Here is a 23,538-nt window from a genome sequence, read left to right as displayed (position 1 = left end):
CCAGATGGCAGTTAAGTGTCAGCCATATTGCTGTGAGCCTGAGGTCACATGTAGGCCAGACCAGATAAAAATGAAAGTTTTCTCCCCTAAAGGACATTAGTGACCTGGATAGGTATCATATATCATCTCATTAAAACAGCCTTTGATCAGATTAGATTCCCTACAGTATGGAAACAGGCCCTTCAGCCCAACAAGCCAATATTGACCCTCTGAAGAGTAACCAACCCACACCCATTCCCCTACATTTACGCCTGACTACTGATCTATCACTATGGGCAATTTAGCATGGCAAATCCACCTAACCTGCACATCTTTGGAGTGTGAGAGGAAACCCACGCAGACAGGGGAGAATGTGCAAACTCCACACAGACAGTTGCCCAAGGCTGGAATCGAACCTGAGTCCTTGGTGCTGTGAGGCAGCAGTGCTAACCACTGAGCCACCATGCCACCGAAAGCTCTTTCAGAACCTAAATCGTAATCTAATACAGACTGCAGCCATGTTATTTCGCAGGGAACTACACTTCATCATAAATGACAAGATGCAACTATCCTAGACCTCTGTCACTGCTGCACCTCCATACTTCCTCCCTACTCGGTTCTAGTTTATATCACATATTAACAATGAGTGGAGAAATCTCTCCTCAAAATACTTCACTTACGTGAATCCTAAAATGTTTACCACAGCATCACGGTCCACAATTCGGTAAGCATTTTCCAACTAGACAAAGGGAGAGAATTAGATTAGAAATGTGACATTCTAAAACATAAGTGCCTGGACTTAACAAAACATTCAAAATCTACCATAATATAGGTATATAAATAAAATACTTTCATATCAGCACTCATCAATATTGAGACAAACAGATTACAGTAGCATGGTATCTTTTGGTATCCTCAATGAGCTATATTTGCTTTCCTGGTAAATATATACCATAAGACCATAAGATGTAGGAGGGAAGTACACCATTCAACCTAATTGTCTGCTCTGCCATTCAATTATATCATGGCTGATTTGATTTGGAGATGCCGGTGTTGGACTGGGGTGTACAAAGTTAAAAATCACACAACACCAGGTTATAGTCCAACAGGTTTAATTGGAAGCACTAGCTTTCGGACACCGCTCCTTCGTCAGGTGGTTGTGGAGGACACAATTATAAGGCACAGAATTTATAGCAAAAATTTAGAGTGTGATGTTGGTAATCCTCAACTCCACTTTCCCATCTTTGTCACATAACCCTTGATTCCATTACTTATTAAAAAGCTATCCATCTCAGCCAGAATACAGAGGAACCTCGATTATTCAGCATTCGATTACCTGAATATCAGATTATCTGGCAAGACCGCAAGGTCCGGATGCTCGGCTAAACTATGTTATCCAGTATTCAATTATCCAGAATTTGATTAACCAAACAAAATATTCCTCGCCCAGTCTTTCAGATAATCGAGGTTCCTCTGTATACGTAATTACTAAGTCTCGACAGCCTCTGTGATAAAAACATCCACAGATTCACAATTCTCTGAGAGAAGACATTGCTTCTCAACTGTGTCTTAAATGGGCACATAAATTCTAAAGTTATGCCCTCTGGTCCTAGACTCTCCCACAAGGGGAAACAATTACTTTGCATTTACCTGGTCAAGTCCTCCAGGAGTCTTGTATGTTGCGATAAGGTCACCTCTCATTCTTCTATATTCCAATAAGTATAGACCCAACTTAGTGAACTTCACCTCATAAGCTTGTCCCTTCATAACTAGTATCAGCCTAATGAATCTTCTTTGGACTGCCTCCAACATCAGTATATCTTTCCCTAGATAAGGGACCCAAAATTCTTCAGTGTTCCAGCTTGTGGTCTGACTAGTGCTTTATATAGATTAAGCAAAGTCTCCCTACTTTTATACTCAATTCCATTTGAAATAAAGGCAAATTTGCATTTGCCTTCCCTATTACTTACAGAAGTTGGATGTTAGCTTTTTATGATTAATGGACTACCAAATCCCTCTGTTCTGTAGCTTTCTGCAGCCTTTTACCATTTAAGTAATATTTAGTTCCTCTATTCCTCCTGCCAGAGTGCAAAATCTCACATTTTCCTACATTATATTCCCTCTGTCAAGTTTTGTCCATCCACTTAACCAGCTTGTATCTCTCTGCCGACTCTGTGTCAGCCTTATCACTTGCCTTCCAAACTATTCTTCAATAGTGGCTATAGTATAGCCACTTACCTCATCAAAGTCAATAATATTTATTGTAAATAATTGTGGCTCCAGCAATGACTCATGTGGCAAACTACTAGTTAGAGGCTGCCATCCTGAAAATGCCCCTTTTTTGTCAACTCTTTGTCTTATATTAGGTACTCAATCCTCTATTCATGCTAATATACAGCCTTCAACACCATGGACTCTTACTTTATTAGGGAGCCTATTGTGTTGTACATTATCATGTTCTTTTCCATGCCAAGTTGTTATATTTTAAATGCCACATTGCCGGTAGCATGAGAGCTGAATTTTACCAAAACTTGACCGAGTGTCAATTTCAGGAAGTTCCATGGAGGGTTTTGCCTCAGTGAGTTCAAACACATTATTTCACATGGGACCTTCCAGGATTTCCACCATTGGCACCATGTTTAAAAATCAGCTGTGTACTAGGTCAATCATTGCCAGCCATGAATAGCCCTTCACAATGCACGTAGTGGGAGGGCAATGAAATTGAACATTCTCTCAGGGCAAAAAGGTTGTATGAAATGGAAACAGAAACTCACATCTGTAAATGAATTGCTACTTTACATGATCACCTGTCTAAACGATTATCACTGTTACTGCAGCCATAACAATAAAGCTATGCTGATGATCCATATCATGTTAGAGCTATGTCTAAGGGATTACTACTTTTTGCCAAATGTCACTGTAACATAATACCTTTTCATTCTTCAATGAGGAAACATTATATGTTGCAAAGTCTTCAAAGGGTTGAAAGACTTACTTTATATTGAACAAAAGGAAAAACAAAGATTAAAAAAATGCATTTGCTTCTGGGAATAAACAGGAGCTGCTTACCTTTCGAGATTTATACTTCTCATTATTGTTGCTCTTACTCAATCTCCTTATCTTCCCCCTTAGAAGTCTGTCCCAGATTTTCAGCCCTCCATCACATCCTTTTTTACCTGTTTCAACTGTGGAAGGATTATGCAGGACGTTCCCTCTGGACCATACTGCAAAGCCTCCCACACCAATCCATATATCATAACCTCATCTTCAGAAGGCCATTATCATCTCCATCATGGCCCTAGCAGAAGACAAGGCTGCTACTTGGACCAGGCAGAATCAGGGATTCCATGTCATTACAGTCTGGCTAATGTGTCACAGTCCGTCCTGGGGTGTCTGTTCACTCGAAGTCAAAGTTGTTATTGGAGCTGCTGCTGCATTAAGGAAGTTGGGCAAATCAATTGTGAGGATTAGAAGCAACAGGCTGCGATGCAGAATGAACGATGCAACACACACATAAGGGTAGGACAAATGTGCATTGAAAGTCTACTGCAGGAGGGAGGCTCATCAATAATCATTACTATCCTGGCTTCAACAAAGAAACAGTGCATCATGATAATGAGCATGATTAAGAGGTAGGTTTTGCCCGAGACGTCGATTTTCCTGCTCCTCAGATGCTGCCTGACCTGCGGTGCTTTTCCAGCACCATTCTAATCTTGACTGCATTGTATCTACGTTATGCCTCAGTCAGGGGGTTGTGCAATGGCGACATAAGCCATGGTGCAGACAGCAGTCATTGTCTCCTTGGAACCATCCTCGTAAGAATTCCAGCCCCTGAAATGAAGCAGGAAGCTGAGGCTTCTCAAGGACATAGGCATCATGGCAGTTTCCAGGGTATCTGGTTCATTCTTCTAAACTGAGATCCTGATGATCACAGATGACTTGTACATTGGTTCTGTTGATAACAGCAATCACGCTGTATGTACATTACACAAGTGTACAATCTCAATCTGGAGGAAACCAGCTATCATGGCAAAGCCCACTGCCCATCTGAAGCAAAGATCTCATCAGGGCAAAAGAGATGATATGGTGTGATCTGTCTCAAATTGTATGAATAACCTGCTTGCTACAATTGGGGCAGTGAGGTCAATCAAACATTCCCATCCAACTCTTTAACTTAAGTCTTCTTCTTCTAATAATATTCTGGATCAGTGGTGCTGGAAGAGCATAGCAATTCAGGCAGCATCCGACGAGCAGCAAAATCGACGTTTCGGGCAAAATCCTGATGAAGGGCTTTTGCCCGAAACGTCGATTTTGCTGCTCGTCGGATGCTGCCTGAATTGCTGTGCTCTTCCAGCACCACTGATCCAGAATCTGGTTTCCAGCATCTGCAGTCATTGTTTTTACCTTTTTCTTATAATACCCAAGCGCAAAACCTACCTCTTAATCATGCTCATTATCATGATGCACTGTTTCTTTGTTGAAGCCAGGATAGTAATGATTATCGATGAGCCTCCCTCCTGCAGTAGACTTTCAATTCACATTTGTCCTACCCTTATGTGTGTGTTGCATTGTTCATTCTGCATCGCAACATGTTGCTTCTAATCCTCACAATTGATTTGCCCAACTTCCTTAATGCAGCAGCAGCTCCAATAACAACTTTGACTTTGAGTGAACAGACACCCCAGGACGGACTGTGGCCCACTGAAATGACATGGAATCCCTGATTCTGCCTAGTCCAAGTAGCTGACTGACCATATCTGAATCCCTGAACTGAGATCAGACAAAGCCTTTCGCCATCTGTGGTCGGACCTCCTGACGATGACAATTCCTCTAGATTTGACTTGCGCTTGCCACATAAGTTGCTGCTACATGTGGTTTGGTTCATTGATATTAAATGGTGCCATGTAGCAACATGTTCACCACATTGACTTATCATTTTTGACAAACATGGCAAACTGCCTGGCTTTGTGTCTACATTAAAAGGTAAGGCAGAACAAAAGTGGCATGGTGGTTCAGTGGTTAGCACTGCTGCCTCAAAGTGCCAGGGATCCTGACTCAATTCTGGCCTCAGGCACATTCTCCCCGTGTCTGCGTGGGTTTCCTCTGGGTGTTCCAGTTTCCTTCCACATTCCACAAGGTGTGCAGTTCAGGTGAATTGGCCATGCTAAATTGCCCATAGTGTTAGGTTCATTAGTCAGGGGTAAATATAGGAGTGGATGGGTTACTCTTCAGAGGGTCGGTGTGGACTTGTTGGGTCGAAGGACCTGTATCCACGCTGTAGGGAATCTAATTTCTAAAAAAGTACTGTGTAAGTCCTGAATCAGGCAGCAAAGTACAAAATGGCAAGGCAATGCAGCGATGCTGTGTGCATCCAAATATGACCAAAGTGAGTGGGTGCTAAGAAAACACATAAAGAGCCACAAGGTATATCCTGTTCCAATATATGAGGTTGGTGCCTGTCCGTCTGAATAAAGTGCCCTGCTGCAGCATTACGATGAAAGGTGCTCCAAAGTGCACTACTGAAGTGGAAAATTGTATTCTAAATGATGTGACTAAGGTTAGGGTTAAGGCTCGAGTTAGGGTTAGTCTGATGCCAATCTCTGTGGATGGAGGGAGCAGGCAGTTGCTGCCTGTGATAGGAGTCCACGGACAGTGGGGACTGCTGGTTAGGGTGGAGGCCCAGAGGAGCAAGCAGCAAGTTAGCATCACCATGCACCTGCACTGACTGTCATGATGTGAACTGACAGCATTTAGTTTCTCTTCGACATGTGGGGGAAGTGCATATGAATGAGGTTAGTATAGGTGATAATGAGATTCAAATGCATATGAGTAGGCCATCTCTCTGTTTATCAGTGAGATTCTAAACTCACCATTCAAACTGAATGGAAAATCTGAATGTATTTATCCCCTTATGTCAAGACTCTCATTTTTCTGCCCTTGCCATATTTTCTCAAAAACATGTCATCATCTATATCATTTAGGGCTGGCAGGATTCCACTTATGAATGAAATTTAAAGTTAACATTTTTAAAATGTTTGACAAGTATCAAAACTTGAAGAAATAAAACTCCCTAACTGGAATAACTAATCTTCAGTGGCAGGAAGTTGATTGGCAATGGTCTTGGTGGAAATAGTTAGCATGTTATTTGAAGGCTAGCTAGACTGATATGAACAGTACTTAAACTTCTTGAGGAGATTAGCTGGTGTCTCAGCTACAGCTTTATATTATTCAATGAATGTCAGTTATGTGGCAGACAATGTTTTTTTTGCAAAGCTAATGGAATAGCAGTGGATTGTAAACAGCAAGAGTTGGATTTTTGAGTTTAACCTCTACATGATTCCTGTGCAAAATCATTGTCACATTTAAGCGTAAATCGCATATCCTCAAAGTTATTCTGACAGCAAATTTTAGCCCATTAAATTCGCTTTGTATGACACACACTCCTTATCATCCAGCAACATCATCATACATTGTAACAGCTTATCAATAGGATTTAGTATTTTAAAGCAGTTACAGCTTGCAAAGTTCATATTTCCACCACTAGATGGAACTGCACAAACAGTACAAATTTCCCGAAACTATATCCTGAGCATTATTAATAGATTCTTGAGAATGGAGCAATTCATAGACGTTAAGCTGATTTCAAATTTATATTTATACCACTTTGGCTGCTAAAAACATATTACCAATGGTAAGATAATGACCAGGAGTGAGCCATTCTTCTGAAACACACTTAATGTACTGAGTTATTATCTAGAGCCAAGAAGAACGTCACCTGGATGTTGAATAATATCTCTTCATAAACATTAAGGTAGCAAAGGTTTAATGTCAATGGTTTTGATTGATTCACAGAACATGTGCATTGCTGGCAGGCCAGCATTTTTTCTAACAAACGTGCTTGTACATATTACAATTCATCCCTATCGCAGGTTCAGCCCTTCTGCCCCAAAGGTAGAGAAACTACCCCTGTGCCACAACACCATGTCAACATTGATTATTTTTCTTTTTAAAACTTGCTAGTCTGCCTTGTATATATCAAAAAGATTGAGAAATGTAAAGACTTACATCCATAGCAGATGGGGCCCAAACTCTTATCCTCCAACCCAGTTGCAGGCACAAAAATGCTTAAGGCCAACATTACTTTATTTATTTTCAGAAGCCAATTGTTTTTCTCCTCGCCACATCAGATATATTGTGACACACCTCTGGAGAAGGTAGGACTTGAACCTGGGCATTCTAGCCTGAAAATAGGAGCACTACCACTGTACCACAAGACCCCTCAAAGCAACATTTTTTTTTTTGTTTTTTAAACCGGCCAATGTTTATTATTTGTCTTTAATTTTCCTTGAGATGTTCTTGTTGAGCAGAGAGAGAGCGAGAAAGAGAGAGAGACTAACATAATGAACTCGGGTCTCAGAGAGATAGAAAAAGAGACAGATAAAAGGGATCAGGGTCACAGTGGGAGAGAGAGATTAATAATTTGCGAAACTGAATTACAGGACAGTCAAAAGTCAAAAACTTTGCTGTGGAGGTGGGTTGGTTGATATAAGGGCAGTGATTTTCTTCACTAAAGGACACGAGTAAACATGTTTTGGGTCTAATAATTTCAAAATCGCCATTATTGATACCAGCTTTTTATTCCAGATTTCTTGAATTGATGAAATTTGAATTTCCCACTTTGGATTTGTGTCACCTGATTATTGGTCCAGCCTCTGAATTACTTGTTCAGTAACATAACCACTTTATGGCATAATCCCTTATGGCAGCTAATAAAGACACGCATCAAATAATTAAAGCAACATAACCTGAGAAGGAACTATTGCAAGAGTAATTTACTAACAGTAAAAAAGAAACCTAGCCCTGGGTTTTGATTGGATCTCATGGTTCAATTATCCACCATATTAATGACATCATCAAAGCAGAACAGGGCCTGGGTACCTGAGTGATCAAGATGTCAGTTTCTGTTCTTCAGCAGAAGACTGCAAACCACTTTACACAAATATTTCACAGTTAGCAAGTCAGATTCACTTCTATATTAAAAACATGCTTTGCTTGTATATCGGCTCATGCCCGAAACATCGATTCTCCTGCTCCTTGGATGTTGCCTGACCTGCTGCGCTTTTCCAGCAACACATTTTCAGCTATCATTTTAAAATCTCAATCTGTATTCAGGGTGCTTTGCATCAGAAACATCACTTTCTGCAAGACTTTTCATTTGAACACTTAAAATGGAAGCCATAAGGAAACATTTTAAAATGGAAACGTATTATTAGCACAATTATTTAGAGAAACTACTGATGCCCTCAAAATGTTTTGTGAAAAAGGTTTGCACCAAGTCAATGAATCGTTTGTTTCTTAGGCTAGATGCTAAACTAATTTTCACAATAATTAAAAACATCAGATCTGCACAGTGGCAGGCTTACATACTCCTATTTGAAAATTTTAAGATCTCAAACAATGATTTTCATATACAGAATCAGACATTTCTGAAATGCAAGATTACCTACCAAAAGCAGACAGTAACGAATAAAACACTTTGAGTTTATAACTTTACTCATTGTTACATACCAACTCCTTAAATCGTTTTGAGTGATTTTTAAACAAGGACGAGGACCGATTATTTAATTCTTCTACAAAGGCCAATTCTCCATCTCTGATCGCATGATTCTGATGTACTGCAAAATAAAATCATTTTTACTTTATTATTTCAAATAGTAATAATACAAAATTTGTCAGGACTACACACATCTACCTCCTTCTCAGCACATTGTAATGTAGGGTGCACTTGTAACAGGATTATGTAATCTTGGGGTTGAATTTCAGTTTTTGGCTTATTTTATGACCCTCATGTTAGCCACCATTGAGACACCAATATGTTACGAGCCGGGTGAAATTTCTGTGCATTAACTTTTCCTGCTTTCTTATATTGTTGGGTTATAAAAGAGAAATCTATAGCACTGGAACATGCACTAGACATGATTTTCCAAACTCCCCTGTATTCTGGAACTGTCACTGCAAATCGAAAGTTAGCAAATATAACACTGCTATTCAAGAAAGAAGGGAGGGGATAAAGCAGTGAACTACTGGCATTGACTTGACTGCAGTCAAGTGATGAAATTTATTATTTAAAAAGTCTTAACAATGTACCTAGAAGTTCAAATTATATTCAGAAAAATGAAGATAGTTTTGCAAAAGCCCAATCGTTCAACATTTTTCTGATATGTTTTTGAGGATTAACTGATTTGATTGACAAAGGGAAACTTGTAGATAATGGTATGCCTGGATTTCAAAAGGCATTGGATAAAGTGCTATCCAAAAGTTTTACACACCAGATAAGGTCTAGAAGGTGATATAGCAGTATAGATAGAGGATTTGTTAACTTATAGGAACTAAAATGCACATAGTAATTTATCATTCTCAAGTTAATAGGCTGTGACAAGTGGAGTGTCACAAGGGTCAGCACTGGGGTTTCAACTAGTTATAATCTGAAGCAATGACCTACAGAGAGAGAGAGAGACAAACATCTACGTGTCTAAATTTAGTGTTGTTACATGGAAATATAAAGTGTGAGGAAAACATAGAATGGTTATAAAGGCATGTTGACTCATTAAATTGAGTGCAGAGCAAAATGACAGATTGAGTATAATGAGCAAGGTTGTTCAATCTAAATGCAAGAGAACTAGAATACAGGAATAGTATTGTAGCATGTCAATAGTTGGAATTGAGATGAGGACAGATATCTTCACTGCAAAGAGTTGCAAATATTTAGAATTCTCCACTTTGTGGTTGTGGCTGTTTCACTGATGAATTTATTTAATTCTGAAATAGAGAGATGTTTCTGAAATAGAGGGATGTGATGACTCAGCAGGAAAGTGGAATTGGAGTTCAAGATCAGTCATCGGATTGGTATTGAATAGCAGAGCAGCCCCCAGATGCCCAATGGTTCCTTCCTGCTCCTTCTATTATGTTCTTTAGTTTCTGATCTAGAAGGACTGCATTCTTAGCCAACATTCAGTTTCTAACTTCATTCCTGCAAACTGACCTTCGGTATTCTGATATAAAAAGACTTGCTCCTAGTTAATGAAATATATAGTCAAAATTCAATGGAAATGAAAATGGAAAGTTGCATTTGGCCTGGTCAGAACTTTTCAAATTACATTTCACTTATCAGGTCCCTATATATATATCTTGTTCTTTCACAGGATGCAGACATCACACAGTAGTCCATCATTAATGCCCAACCCTTATAGCTCTAAGGATGGTGAACTGCCTTCTTGAACCATTGCAGTCCAAGTGGGATAGGCCATTAGGAGACAGGCAGTTATAATAACGGAAATTTACAAGACGGCAACCTGTAACTAATAGTGTGCCACTGGGGTCACAATTATTTACAGTAAGTATTAATGATTTGGATGAGGAAAATAACTACTATCGCAAACATTGCGGATTACTCAAAAGAGGTGGGAAGGCAAACGGTGAAGATGCGACAAAGAGTCTGCAGAGGGATACAGATGGGTTAATTGAGTGGACAAAAACTTAGCAGAGGGAATATTGTCGGCAACTGTGAGATAATGCAGTCTGGCAGGAAGAACAGAGGAGCTAATAACATTTACAGTAAATGGAAAAAGGCTGCAGAATACAACAAATTGGGATGGAGTGGTGGTTAGCTCAGTGGGCAGGATGGCTGGTTTGTAGTGCAGAATAATACCAACAACATGTGTTCAATTGCCACAGCAGCTGAGGTATCATGAAGATATCTCCTTCTCCACCTCTCCCCTTGTCTGAGGTGTGGTAACCCTCAAGTTAAAACCACCATAAGTTGTCTCTCTTTCTCAAATGGGAGAGCAACTCTATGGTCTGGTAAGAGTATGGTGACTTTACAGCACAGAGCGATTTGGGAGTCCTTCTGCAGTCAAGTTCAGCAAATAAAATGTTGCAAATAAAATATTTCAAAGAGAATAGTGCATAAAAGTTGGTAGGTTTTAATAAAACTATACAAGGTACTCGTCATATTACAGCTAGAATACGGTGGACAGTTTTGGCCTCCTTATCTAAGGAAAAATACACTAGCATTGGAGACAGCCCAGAGAAGGTTATACAGAGTATGGAGGGACTGTCTTGTGGGACAGGTTAAGAGGTTATCATTTCAGCTATGATCTCATTGAATGGTGGAGCAGATGGGCTGAATGGCCTTCTTCTGCTCCTATATCTTATGGTCTTAGGTACAACCAGAGTGCTATTAGGAAGGGAGGCCTTGGACTTTGACCCCATAAAAGAAAGCCGCAGTGATGTAGTACCAAGTCAGAATGGTGTGTGCAATGGACAGGGACTTGCAAGTACTGTAATCTAATGCATCTGCTGCCTTTGTCCTTCCAGATGATAAAAGTCATGGATTGGAAGATGCTTGTCAAATCAGCTTAGCTGATCTGTTGTGCTGCATCTTAGAAATAGCAAACATTGCTAAAATTGTATATTGGAGGTTGTGTACAGGATAATTATCAAGCAACTTGCTTTGTTCTGAATGATATTGAACTTATTGTGTGCTGTTGGAACTGCACGTGTCCTAGCAGTAGAGAATATTCCATCACGTGTATGCCACATTTTCCCTGGAATCTATCAGAAGTGGGGGCAGGACTTCTAGGTCTAGGTTCCCAGAGCTATTGGTTCTCCATGCCTCCATAGAAATCTAGGCCTAAGTATCAATTTTCAATTTTTTTTCTGCAAATAAACAGTTAATATAAGTTTGTTACACAGCTCAACATTGTCACTGTTTATTTCTTTGAAATAAGCTTAGCCATTAGGCATTCAATTCATGCATAATATTATATAACTGCAAAATACCACTGCTTGCTGGAGATCTGAAATGATAAACTGAAAATATTGGAGAAATGCAGCAGCCTTGGCAGCATCTGTGGAGAGAAAAATAGTTACTATTTTGAATACAGTATGACTCCTACTCAGAACTGTGTAAGTGAAAGGAATAAATGTTGTTCAGTATACCTAGGTTATCTTGTGGGGTCATTGTTGTTGCTGACACAGTTGTGGGTATTGTACTTCTTGGTGTAGATGTGGACATAATGCTTGGTGTAGTGGTTGTCATTATGGCAGTGGGCTCACAGAATGTCCCTTCTGTTGGTTCACTCCTGATGCAGTCACAGGTCTGACCCGATGTGAAATTTCCACTGCAAGGCTGGTATTTACTACAGAATGCTGAGTTCCAAGTAAATCCCTCTTTGCACATGCACTGAAATTCATTGTTCACGTTCTGACAAACTGGTGAAAAAAAAAATTGAAAATTTCTAGTGATCTATGGGGGGAGATTAGTTTGTGTAGTATGTTTTGGAGGGAAGAACATGGTTAGTGTTAATGTCATTGAACTAATAATTCAGAAACTGTTAGAATTTAAATTCAATTTATAAATATCTAGACTATAAAGCTAGTTCAGTAATGACAACCATGAAACGATCATCAATTTTTGTAAAAAAAATCTTGTTTAAAGAATATTCATTCAGAAAATAAATCATTTTGAAAAACTCATAGATCTCTCTTAAATTCAAGCATTTACCATTCTGCAAAGAGGTCACAGTTTGTTATGATAATAGCTGATGGTGTGGCTGGAGAAGTCAGATCCTAAAATGGTACGTAGCAAAATAATCTCTAAAGTTTTTTTGTTTATTGCACAGGTTAGTCACTGAGGGTAGTATTTAAAACAAAATAGATGAATTAATGACACAAACTCATTTAACTGGGTATAATATTGTAGCATTAACAGAGCCATGGTTACAAGGAGTGCTAAGTTGGGATCTAAATCTGCAGTATGTGACTTCCTTAAATATAGGAAGGATCTTTTCAGCACAAGTGCTATTTCCAACTCGTTCTTGAAGTCATAAAATGTTTTGGCCTCAGCCACCTTCGGTGGTAGTGAATTCCAAAGGTTCACCACTCTCTGGATGAAGACATTTTTTCTAATCTCAATCCTTTATGGTTTGCCTTGTATCGTTACACTTTGAGTTGGAAAGTGTGGCGCTGGAAAAGCACAGCAAGTCAGGCAGTCTGACTCTCCAGTATCTACAGTCCTCACTTTCTCCTTAGATTGTGACTCCTATCATCAGGAATATCCTTTCTGCATCTATCCTGTCTACTGCTGTTAGAATTTTATAGCTTTTTATGAGATCCTCTTCATTCTTCTCAACTTCAGTGAAACATGTTCTAACTAATTCAACCTATCCTTGTACTGTAGTCTCATCATCCCAGGAATCAGTCTAGTAAGTCTTCACTGCAATCCCTCTATAGCAAGAATATCCTTTCTCAGCTAAGGAGACCAAACCTACACACAATATTCCTGGCACCTCACCAAGATCCTGTATAATTGCAGCAAAGCATCCCTGATCCTACTATGGGTAATACTGTCTACAAATTTACACTTTGAAGGCCAATATAACATTTGCCTTCTTAACAATCAGGGAATGGCCATCCAGGTCTTATTGTACATCTTTCAATTTACAGCCATTCACATGATAATCTGCCTTCGTGTTTTTGCTCTCAAAGTGGAAAACCTCACATTTATCCACATTGAGGTCCTAGGGAGTGTTGCTGATCAAAAAAACCTTGGAGTGCAGGTTGTAGTTCAGAATTCCTTGAAAGTGGAGTTGCAGGTAGATAGGATAGTGAAGAAGGTGTTTGGTATGCTTTCCTTTATTGGTCAGAGCATTGAGTGTAGGAGTTGGGAGGTCATCTTGCAACGATACAGGACATCGGTTAGGCCGCTTTTGGAATATTGTATGCAATTCTGGTATCCCTGTTATCAGAAGGATGTTGCAAACCTTGAAAGGATTCAGAAAAGATTTCCAAGGATCTTGCCAGTATTGGAGGGTTTGAGCTATAGGGAGAGGGTGAATAGGGTGGGGCTATTTTCCCTGGAGCATCAGAGGCTGAGGGGTGACCTTATGGAAGTTTATAAAATCATGAGGGGCCTGGATAGGATAAAAAGACAAGGTCTTTTTCCCTGGGGCGGGGGAGTCTAGAACTAGAGGGCATAGGTTTAGGGCAAGAGGGGAAAGATTTAAAAGGGACCTAAGGTGCAACCTTTTCATGCAGAGGGTGGTATGTGTGTGTGGAACGAACTGCCAGAGGAAGTGATGGAGGCTGGTACAATTACAACATTTAAAAGACATCTGGATGGGTATATGAATAGGCAGGGTTTCGCGGGATATGAGTCAAGTGCTGGCAAATGGGACTAGATTAATTTAGGTATGGATGAGTCAGACCAAAGGGTTTGTTTCCATGCTGTACATCTCTATGACTCTATGACTTTACACTGCACCTGCCAGGCATTTTCTCACTCAACTTGTCCAAATCACAATGAAGTATCGCCGCTCACCCTCCCACCCAGCTTTGTATCATCGTGAGGGTATGTAAAGAAAAGCACTAGTAATCATGCATGGTTTTAATCTTCACATAGCCATTACTGAGATGTGGCTTTAGGATATCAAGATTGTGAATTTCTGGAGGTGTCCAGAATACTTTCTTACAGTAGTACGTCATGGATGCAACAAGGGGACAAGCAACTTTGGTTTTAGTAAAGAGTCATATTTAATTAGTAACCAAATTGGGTGTGAAAATTTAACAAATGATAATCGTGTTCAGCATAGTGTTTGAAAGCAAAAAGCATAAATCAGCTCCTAGAGTTTTAGATTTAATGAAATAAGACAGAGAGTGCCCACAGTGAATTGGGAAAATCTGTGAATGGAGTATGTTTAAAGAAACATATAACACAACACAAAACTCGTTTACACATCTGAGAGAGAAAAGCTCCACTTCACAGTTTTTTTTTGAGTGCGAGCAGCAGCAGAGTGTAAAGGAACCCGGAAGATTCCAGCTAAGGTGAGACAGTTTGTTTTAAAATTACTTAACGGTAGCGGGCAGCGGTGATTTTTTTTTCTCTTCACAGAAAGAGCGGGAGCAGCAGGAGGAAGTGACGACGACCTGAGGGGCAGCCGGAAGCTGTTGTAGCGCAATCTTACCTGGGTAAGTTTTATTTCCTATTTTGCGCGCAGGAGAGGGCACAGATAGGCGGTCCTGTGGGGGCGAGAGAGACTCACGTTTGGTATGTTGCCTCCCAGGTGCAAGGGTACGTGACGTCTCTGATCGTGTTTTCCGGGTCCTTAAGGGGGAGGGGGAGCAGCCCGAAGTCGTGGTCCACATTGGCACCAACGACATAGGTAGGAGGAGGGCTGAGGATGTTAGGCAGGCTTTCAGGGAGCTAGGTTGGAAGCTCAGAGTTAGAACAAACAGAGTTGTTGTCTCTGGTTTGTTACCCATGCCACGTGACAGAGAGACGAGGAACAGGGAGAGAGAACAGTTAAATGCGTGGCTACAGTGATGGTGCAGGAGGGAGGGATTCCGGTATCTGGATAACTGGGGTTCTTTCTGGGGAAGGTGGGACCTCAATAAACAGGATGGTCTACACCAGAACCTGGAGGAGCACCAGTATCCTTGGGGGGAGGTTTGCTAGTGCTCTTGGGGGGGTTGGTTTAAACGAACTCTGCAGGGGCATGGGAACCGAGTTTGTAGCTTTAGGGTGCAGGACCTGGAGTGTAGGGAGGTTAGGAACATGGCATCAATCTCAAAGAAGGGTGCCTGTAAACAGGAAAGTGGCTTGAAGTGTGTATACTTCAATGCAAGAAGTATACGAAATCAGGTAGGTGAACTTGCAGCGTGGGTTGGTACCTGGGATTTCAATGTTGTGGCTATTACAGAGACATGGGTAGAACAGGGACAGGATTGGCTGTATCAGGTTCCAGGGTTGAAATGTTTTAGTAGGGTCAGAGGTGGGGGTAAAAGAGGGGGAGGTGTGGCATTGCTTGTCAAAGATAGTATTACAGCGGTGGAAAGGACGATGGATGAAGACTCGCCATCTGAGGTAGTTTGGGCTGAGGTTAGGAATAGGAAAGGTGAGGTCACCCTGTTAGGAGTTTTCTACAGGCCTCCTAATAATCCTAGAGACGTAGAAGAAAGGATTGCGAGGATGATTCAGGAGAAGAGTGAAAGTCATAGGGTGGTTGTTATGGGGGACTTTAACTTTCCAGATATTGACTGGGAAAGCTATAGCTCGAGTTCGTTAGATGGATCAGTGTTTGTCCAATGTGTACAGGAGGGTTTCCTGACACAATATGTAGACAGGCCAACAAGAGGTGAGGCCATACTGGATTTGGTTCTGGGTAACGAACCAGGCCAGGTGTTAGAATTGGAAGTAGGTGAGCACTTTGGGGACAGTGACCACAATTCGGTGCCTTTTACTCTAGTGATGGAGAGGGATAAGTGTGCACTGCAGGGCAAGAGTTATAGCTGGGGGCAGGGAAATTATGATGCGGTGAGGCATGACCTGGGATGCGTGGCTTGGAAAAGTAAGCTTCAAGGCATGGGCACAATTGATATGTGGAGCTTGTTCAAGGAGCAACTATTGAGTGTCCTTGATAAGTATGTACCTGTCAGGCAGGGAGGAAAGGGTCGTGTGAGGGAGCCGTGGTTTAATAAGGAATTGAAATCCATTGTTAAATGGAAGAGGGCGGCCTATGTAAAGATGAGGCGTGAAGGTTCAATTGGGGCGATTGAGAGTTATAAGGTAGCCAGGAAGGACCTGAAGAGAGAGCTAAGAGCAGCAAGGAGGGGACATGAAAGGTCCTTAGTTGGTAGGATTAGGGAAAACCCTAAGGCTTTCTATAGGTATGTCAGGAATAAAAGAATGACTAGGGTAGGAATAGGTCCAGTCAAGGATAGTAGTGGGAAGTTGCATGTGGAGGCTGAAGAGGTTGGGGAGACACTGAATGAATACTTTTCATCAGTATTCACTCTGGAACAGGACATTGTTGCCGATGTGAATATTGAGTCACAATTAATTAGAATGGATGGCTTTGAGGTATGTAGGGAAGAGGTGTTGGAAATTCTGGAAAGGGTGAAAATAGATAAGTCCCCTGGGCCTGATGGCATTTATCCTCAGATTCTCTGGGAAGCAAGGGAGGAGATTGCAGAGCCATTGGCCTTGATTTTTATGTCCTCGTTGTCTACAGGAATAGTGCCAGTAGACTGGAGGATAGCAAATGTGGTTCCCTTGTTCAAGAAGGGGAGTATGGATAACCCTCGTAACTATAGGCCGGTGAGTCTCACTTCTGTTGTGGGCAAAGTCTTAGAGAGAATTGTAAGGGATAGGATTTATGAACATCTGGATAGGAATAATGTGATCAAGGATAGTCAGCATGGTTTTGTGAAGGGCAGGTCGTGCCTCACAAACTTATTGAATTCTTTGAGAAGGTGACTAAGGAGGTAGATGAGGGTAAAGCGATAGATGTGGTGTATATGGATTTTAGTAAGGCGTTTGATAAGGTTCCCCATGGTCGGCTACTGCAAAAAATACAGAGGTATGGCATTGAGGGTGAGTTGGAGGTTTGGATTAAGAATTGGCTGGCTGGAAGAAGACAGAGGGTAGTAGTTGATGGTAAAGGTTCATCGTGGAGTGCAGTTACTGGCGGTGTTCCGCAAGGATCTGTTTTGGGACCATTGCTGTTTGTCATTTTTATAAATGACCTGGAGGAGGGGCTAGAAGGTTGGGTGAGCAAGTTTGCGGATGATACGAAAGTCGGTGGAGTTGTTGACAGTGAGGAAGGATGTGTCAGGTTACAGCGGGATATAGATAAGTTGCAGAGCTGGGCAGAAAGGTGGCAAATGGAGTTCAATGTAGGTAAGTGTGAGGTTATTCACTTTGGTAAGAGTAACAAAAAGACGGGGTACTGGGCTAATGGTCGGATACTTGGTAGTGTGGATGAGCAGAGGGATCTTGGTGTCCATGTACACAGATCTCTGAAAGTTGCCAGCCAGGTAAATAGTGCGGTGAAGAAGGCATATGGCGTACTGGCTTTTATTGGTAGAGGAATTGAGTTCCGGAGCCCTGAGGTCATGTTGCAGTTGTATAAGACTCTGGTGCAGCCGCATCTGGAGTATTGTGTGCAGTTTTGGTCGCCATACTATAGGAAGGATGTGGAGGCACTGGAACGGATGCAGAGGAGGTTTACCAGGATGTTGCCTGGTATGGTAGGAAGATCGTATGAGGAAAGTCTGAGGCACTTGGGGCTGTTTTTATTGGAGAAAAGAAGGTTTAGGGGTGACTTGATAGAGTTGTATAAGATGATTAGGGGTTTAGATAGGGTTGACCATGAGAACCTTTTTCCACGTATGGAGTCAGCTATTACATGGGGGCATAGCTTTAAATTAAGGGGTGGTAGGTATAGGACAGATGTTAGGGGTAGATTCTTTACTCAGCGAGTCGTGAGTTCATGGAATGCCCTGCCAGTAGCAGTGGTGGACTCTCCCTCTATGTTTTTCTATGTTTTTCTATGTTCTATGTTCTAACAGCTAATGAAATATAGATCCTGCTGTTTGGGAAAAGTACAAACACCAGGAAAGGGCCACAAAGTAGCTTATTAGAGTTGTGAGAAAGGATTAAGAAAAAAAACTTGTCAGGGGCATCAGAATCAATGAGCAGAAATATTATAGTTATGTAAAGGGAAAGCAGGCGGTCAGGAGTAATGTTGGCCCACTAAAAATCTGAACTGGGAATATTGTCAATGACTATGAAGAAATGGCAGACATGTTGAATAATTACTTTGCCTCAGTATTTACAGTAGGAAAGGAGGATAGCCTGCCAGAAATCCTGAGGAAAGTAATCGTGGATTGGGGACTTAAATTAACATAAGTAAAGCATTGACAATGAGGAAAATAGTGGAACTGAAGAGGGATGAATCCCCAGGACCTCATGATTTTGATCAAAGAGTTAAAAGGAAATAGGGGAACATATTATCAATGCCCTCTTTCAGAGTTCCCTAGATACAGGAGTCATCTCTCTGGATTGGAAAATTGCACCTCACTTTTTCAGAAGGATGAAAGAGGAAAACTAGTAAATTACAAACCAGTTAGCCTGGCATCTGTGGTGTGGAAATTGTTGGAGTTTACAATCAAGGATGGGGTAACTGAACATCTTGAACATTTTCAGATAATCAGGGAGAGCCAGCATGGATTCATGACAGCTGGGTGATACCTGACAAACCTAATTGAATTTTGAAGAGGTAATGAATGTTGTGGACCTTAGAGTGTTGTTTATATTGTTTACAGAGAAACCTCGATTATTCGACATTCGATTATTCGAATTTCAGATTATCCGAACAAGATCGCAAGGTCCCGATGCTTGGTTAAGCTATGTTATCCGGCATTCGATTATCCGAACATTCGATTATCCGAGCAAAATACACCCCGCCCATGTCGTTCAGATAATCGAGATTCCTCTGCATATGGATTTTCAGAAGCAATTTGATAAAGCACCACATAAAAGGAATTGAAGAGAAATTACTGACATGAGTTGAAAATTGGTTTGAGTGGAAGATGACAGAAAGTAGGGAAAAGAAGGAGTAGGTATTCAAATTGGCAGGATGTGACCATTTGTGTCCAATAAGGATCTATGTTGGTGTCTCAGTTATTCATATTATTTATCAATAACATGGATAAAGGCATAGAAAGCCATATATCCAAATCTGCTGATGACACAAAGTTAAGAGACATTGTAGACAGTCTAGATGATAGCATAAAATTACAGAGGGATATTGAGAGACTAAATAAATGGATAAAAGTGTGACAGATGGATTTCAGTGTTATCCCTTTTGGACCAGGAAAGGATAAATCGGGATACTTTCTAGATGGTGTGAAATTAGGTACCTAAGGAGTCTTGAGTTACAAGTGTATAGATCTTTAAAATGCCATGAACAGGATCAGAAAATAATCAATGGAATGCTGACCTTTCTATCTAGACGACTGAAGTACAAGAGTGCAGAAATTATGCTGCAGTTATACAAAACCGTGGTTATACCCCACTTGGTGAACTGTGAGCAGATCTGGGCATCATACATTAGGAAGGATATACTGGCCTTGGAGAGAGCACAACAAGGGTTTGCAAGAATGATCACTGGACTTTAGGAGGTAAGTATGAAGACAGATTATACAAATCAGGACTTTTTTCTCTAGAATTTAAAAGGTTGAGGGATGGTCTGATTAAGTCTTAGGATGTTGACACGAAAAGACAGGATAGATAAAGATATTTTATTGGTTTGAAATTCTAGAACTCGGGGACATGGTCTTAAAGGTTAGACCCAGACCACTCAGGAGGTATTTCTACGCAAAAGGGGTGGTAGACGTTTGGGCCTCTGTCCCACAAATGACAGTTGACAATTGATCAGTTGTTAATTTTAAATCTGAGACAGATAAAATTTGGTTAAGCGAAGGTATTAAGGGATGCAGATCAAAAGCAAGTATATGGAACTGGGTTACACAATAGCCATGATCTCACTGAATGGCAGAACAGGCATGAAGTGCTGAATGGCCTAACACTGTTTTTAGGTAGATTGGGAGAATCAGATTGGCTAAGGCAACTACAAAGAAGAATTCATAATGTATTTGGGTAGTTTCCATGAACAATATGTTCATGGATCCTATTAGGTTTGGGATATTTTGGATCCATTGATGTGTATTGAGGCAAGTTTACTAATTGATGTCAGAGTAAAAGATCCCCTCAGAAACAGTGATCAAAACATGTTAGAATTTAGTATTCAGTTTGAGAAGGCAAAAGTTAGAACAGAAACAACTGCTAAATAAGAGTAATTACAAAGGTGAGGGAAGAACTAGTTGGAGTGAACTGGTAAAGGATTTCAGCAGTAAAGACAGTTGAGGAATAATGGCAAACATTTAAAAATATAGTCAACGGCTCACAGAAAAAGAATATATCCCACAGAGAAATAAGGATGTTAGGAAGGGGATAAGCCAGCCATGGTTAACTTGGGAAGTTAAGGTTAGCGTCAAATTGAAAGAAAAACAATATATGATTGGTTATAAGCCAGAGGATTGAGAAAGTTGTAAAGAACAACAAAAGATGACCAAAAAAAAGGAAGAAATAAATGTTGAGGGTAAACTCGCAAAAGCAAGACTTTCTTGAGTGAGTCACTGAGTTAAAAACTTATCTCCTGAATAGGCGGAGCACACGCTAAGCAGGAGCGGACACGGACTGCTGAGTAAGTGAAGTAATATCTTTGGGTGGTTGCATTACCTAAAACTCTACTCGGCTAGTGTCCCCCACCCATCCTCGTGCTCCGCCAAAAAGCAAGGTTCTGTACGCCGGATTGATAAGGTATCTAGATTTTCTTTACTCTTTATTTTTCTACAGTCTCTTTGGGAACTTAGAATAGTGGGGATGGTGGTTAGGATGGTTGAATGTTCCTCCTACAGAATGTGGGGGGTAAGGGTCATCACTAGTGTCCCTGCTGACTTCATCTGCAGTAAGTGCAACTAAATCTAGCTCCTCGAAAACCACATTAGGGAACTGGAGCTGGAGTTAAATTAACTTCGGATCATTCGGGAGGCAACATATTAGAGGAGTTACAGGGAGGTAGTCACACCTCACATGCAAGAAAGAGGCAGATGGGTGCTAGCGAGGCAAGGAATAAGGAAGAGAGGAGTTGAACTCATGGCTGCAGGGATGTTGCAGGAGGGAGAGTTTTGGATACCTGGATAATTGGGGCTCATTCTGGGGTAGGTGAGACCTCTACAAACTGGAAAGTCTACACCTGAACCAGAGGGTTACAATATCCTGGGGGGGATATTTGCTCATGCTTTTCCGGAGGGTTTAAACTAATTTAGCAGGGGGATGGGAACCTAAATAGTAGCTTCAGTGTCCAAGAGATTGAGAGTAGTTAGGTCAGAAATGAGGTTTCAAGGTCACAAGAGGTCACCGGCAAGCCAGAAGGTGGTTTGAAGTGTGTCTACTTCAACACCAGATGCATCCAGAATAAGGTGAGTGAACTTGCAGCATGGGTTGGTACCTGCAACTTCAATGTTGTGGCCATTTCGGAGATATGGACAAAGCAGGGAGTAGAATGGTTGTTGCAGGGTCAGGTATTTAGATGTTTCAGTAAGAACAGAGAAGAGATTAAAACAGGGGGAGGTGTGGCATTGTTAGTCAAGGACAGTATTACGGTGGCAGAGAACTTGTCTACTGAGGTAGTATGGGCTGAGGTTAGGAACAGGAAAGAAAAGTTCTCCCTGTTGCAAGTTTCTATAGGCCTTCGATTAGGTCCAGAGGCAAGGGTGGCAAAGATAATTCTGGATAGAGCGAGTTTAACTTTCCAAATATTGACAGAAAATATTATAGTTCAAGTACTTTAGATGGGTCAGTTTTTGTCCAATGTGTGCAGGATGGTTTCCTGACACAGTATGTAGACAGGCCAAAAAGGAGCGAGGCCACATTGGATTTGGTACTGGGGAATGAACCTGAGCCAGGTGTTAGCTTTGGAGGTAGGTGAGCATTTTGGTGATAGTGACCACAATCTAGTTATGTTTACTTTAGCAATGGAAAGGGATAGATATATAACACAAGAGTTATTGCTGGGAAAGACAATTATGATGCGATTAAGCAAGATTTAGGATGCATAGGATGGGGAAAGAAACAGCAGGGGATGGGCACAATTGAAATGGGGAGCTTATTCAAAGTACAACTACTATGTATCCTTGATAAGTATGTACTTGTCAGGCAGGGAGGAAGTGGTCAAGTGTGGGAACTGCGGTTTACTAAGGAAGTTGAATTGCTTGTAAAGAGGAAGAAGAAGGCCTTTGTTTGGATGAGTCAAGAAAGTTCAGTTAGGGCTTTGAAGAGTTACAAGTTAGCTAGGAAACACCTAAAGAGAAAGCTAAGAAGAGCTAGGAGGGGACATGAGAAGTCATTGGCAGATATGATCAAGTAAAAGCCTACAGCTTTCTATAAGTATGTCAGGAATAAAAGAATGACTAGAGTAAGATTAAGGTCAATCAAGGATAGTTGTGGGAAGTTGTGTGTGGAGTCTGAGGAAATAAGAGAAGTGCTAAATGAATAATTTTCGTCAGTATTCACACTGGAAAAAGACAATGTTGTCGAGGAGAATACTGAGATACAGGCTACTAGACTGAACAGGATTGAGGTTCACAAGGAGGAGCTGTTAGCAATTCTGGACAGTGTGAAAGTAGATAAATCCCCTGGGCCAGATGGGATTTATCCTAGGATTCTCTGGGAAGCCAGAGAGGAGATTACAAAGCCTTTGGCTTTGATCTTTATGTCATCATTGTCTACAGGAATAGTGCCAGAAGACTGGAGGATAGCAAATGTTGTCCCCTTGTTCAAGGGGAGTAGAGACAACCCTGGTAATTATAGACCAGTTAGTCTTACTTCAGTTGTGGATAAAATGTTGGAAAAGATTATACGAGATAGGATTTATAATCATTTAAAGAGGAATAAGTTGATTCGGGATAGTCAATACAGTTTTGTGAAGGGTAGGTCATGCCTCAGAAACCTGATTGAGTTCATTGAGATGGTGACCAGACAGGTAGATGAGGGTAAAGCAGTGGATGTGGGTATCAGTAAGGTTCCCATGGTAGGCTATTGCATAAAATATGGCGGTTTTGGGATTGAAGGTGATTTAGTAGTTTGGATCAGAA

General features: G+C 41.0%; 1 protein-coding gene across 1 annotated transcript in view; it reads right to left on the bottom strand.

The window, feature by feature from the left end:
* LOC122539844 (adhesion G protein-coupled receptor F2-like) overlaps nucleotides 1-23,538 on the bottom strand; it is a 99,013-nt gene that overhangs the window by 54,667 nt on the left and 20,808 nt on the right. Inside the window, exons 4-6 of the mRNA XM_087976632.1 lie at nucleotides 11,980-12,252; nucleotides 8,548-8,654; nucleotides 660-718 (exon numbers count right to left, since the gene is read on the bottom strand). Of these exons, the coding sequence (XP_087832758.1) occupies nucleotides 660-718; nucleotides 8,548-8,654; nucleotides 11,980-12,252 (439 nt within the window). The remainder of the gene's footprint in view (nucleotides 1-659; nucleotides 719-8,547; nucleotides 8,655-11,979; nucleotides 12,253-23,538) is intronic.

The sequence above is a fragment of the Chiloscyllium plagiosum genome, unplaced genomic scaffold (genome assembly GCF_037043375.1).
Source record: "Chiloscyllium plagiosum isolate Xiang-an unplaced genomic scaffold, Cpla_swu_hap1 HiC_scaffold_3, whole genome shotgun sequence".
In the NCBI taxonomy this organism is placed as follows: Eukaryota; Metazoa; Chordata; class Chondrichthyes; order Orectolobiformes; family Hemiscylliidae; genus Chiloscyllium; species Chiloscyllium plagiosum.
The sequence above is the reverse complement of the archived record's forward strand: the minus strand, read 5'-3'. Positions and strand labels throughout refer to the sequence as shown.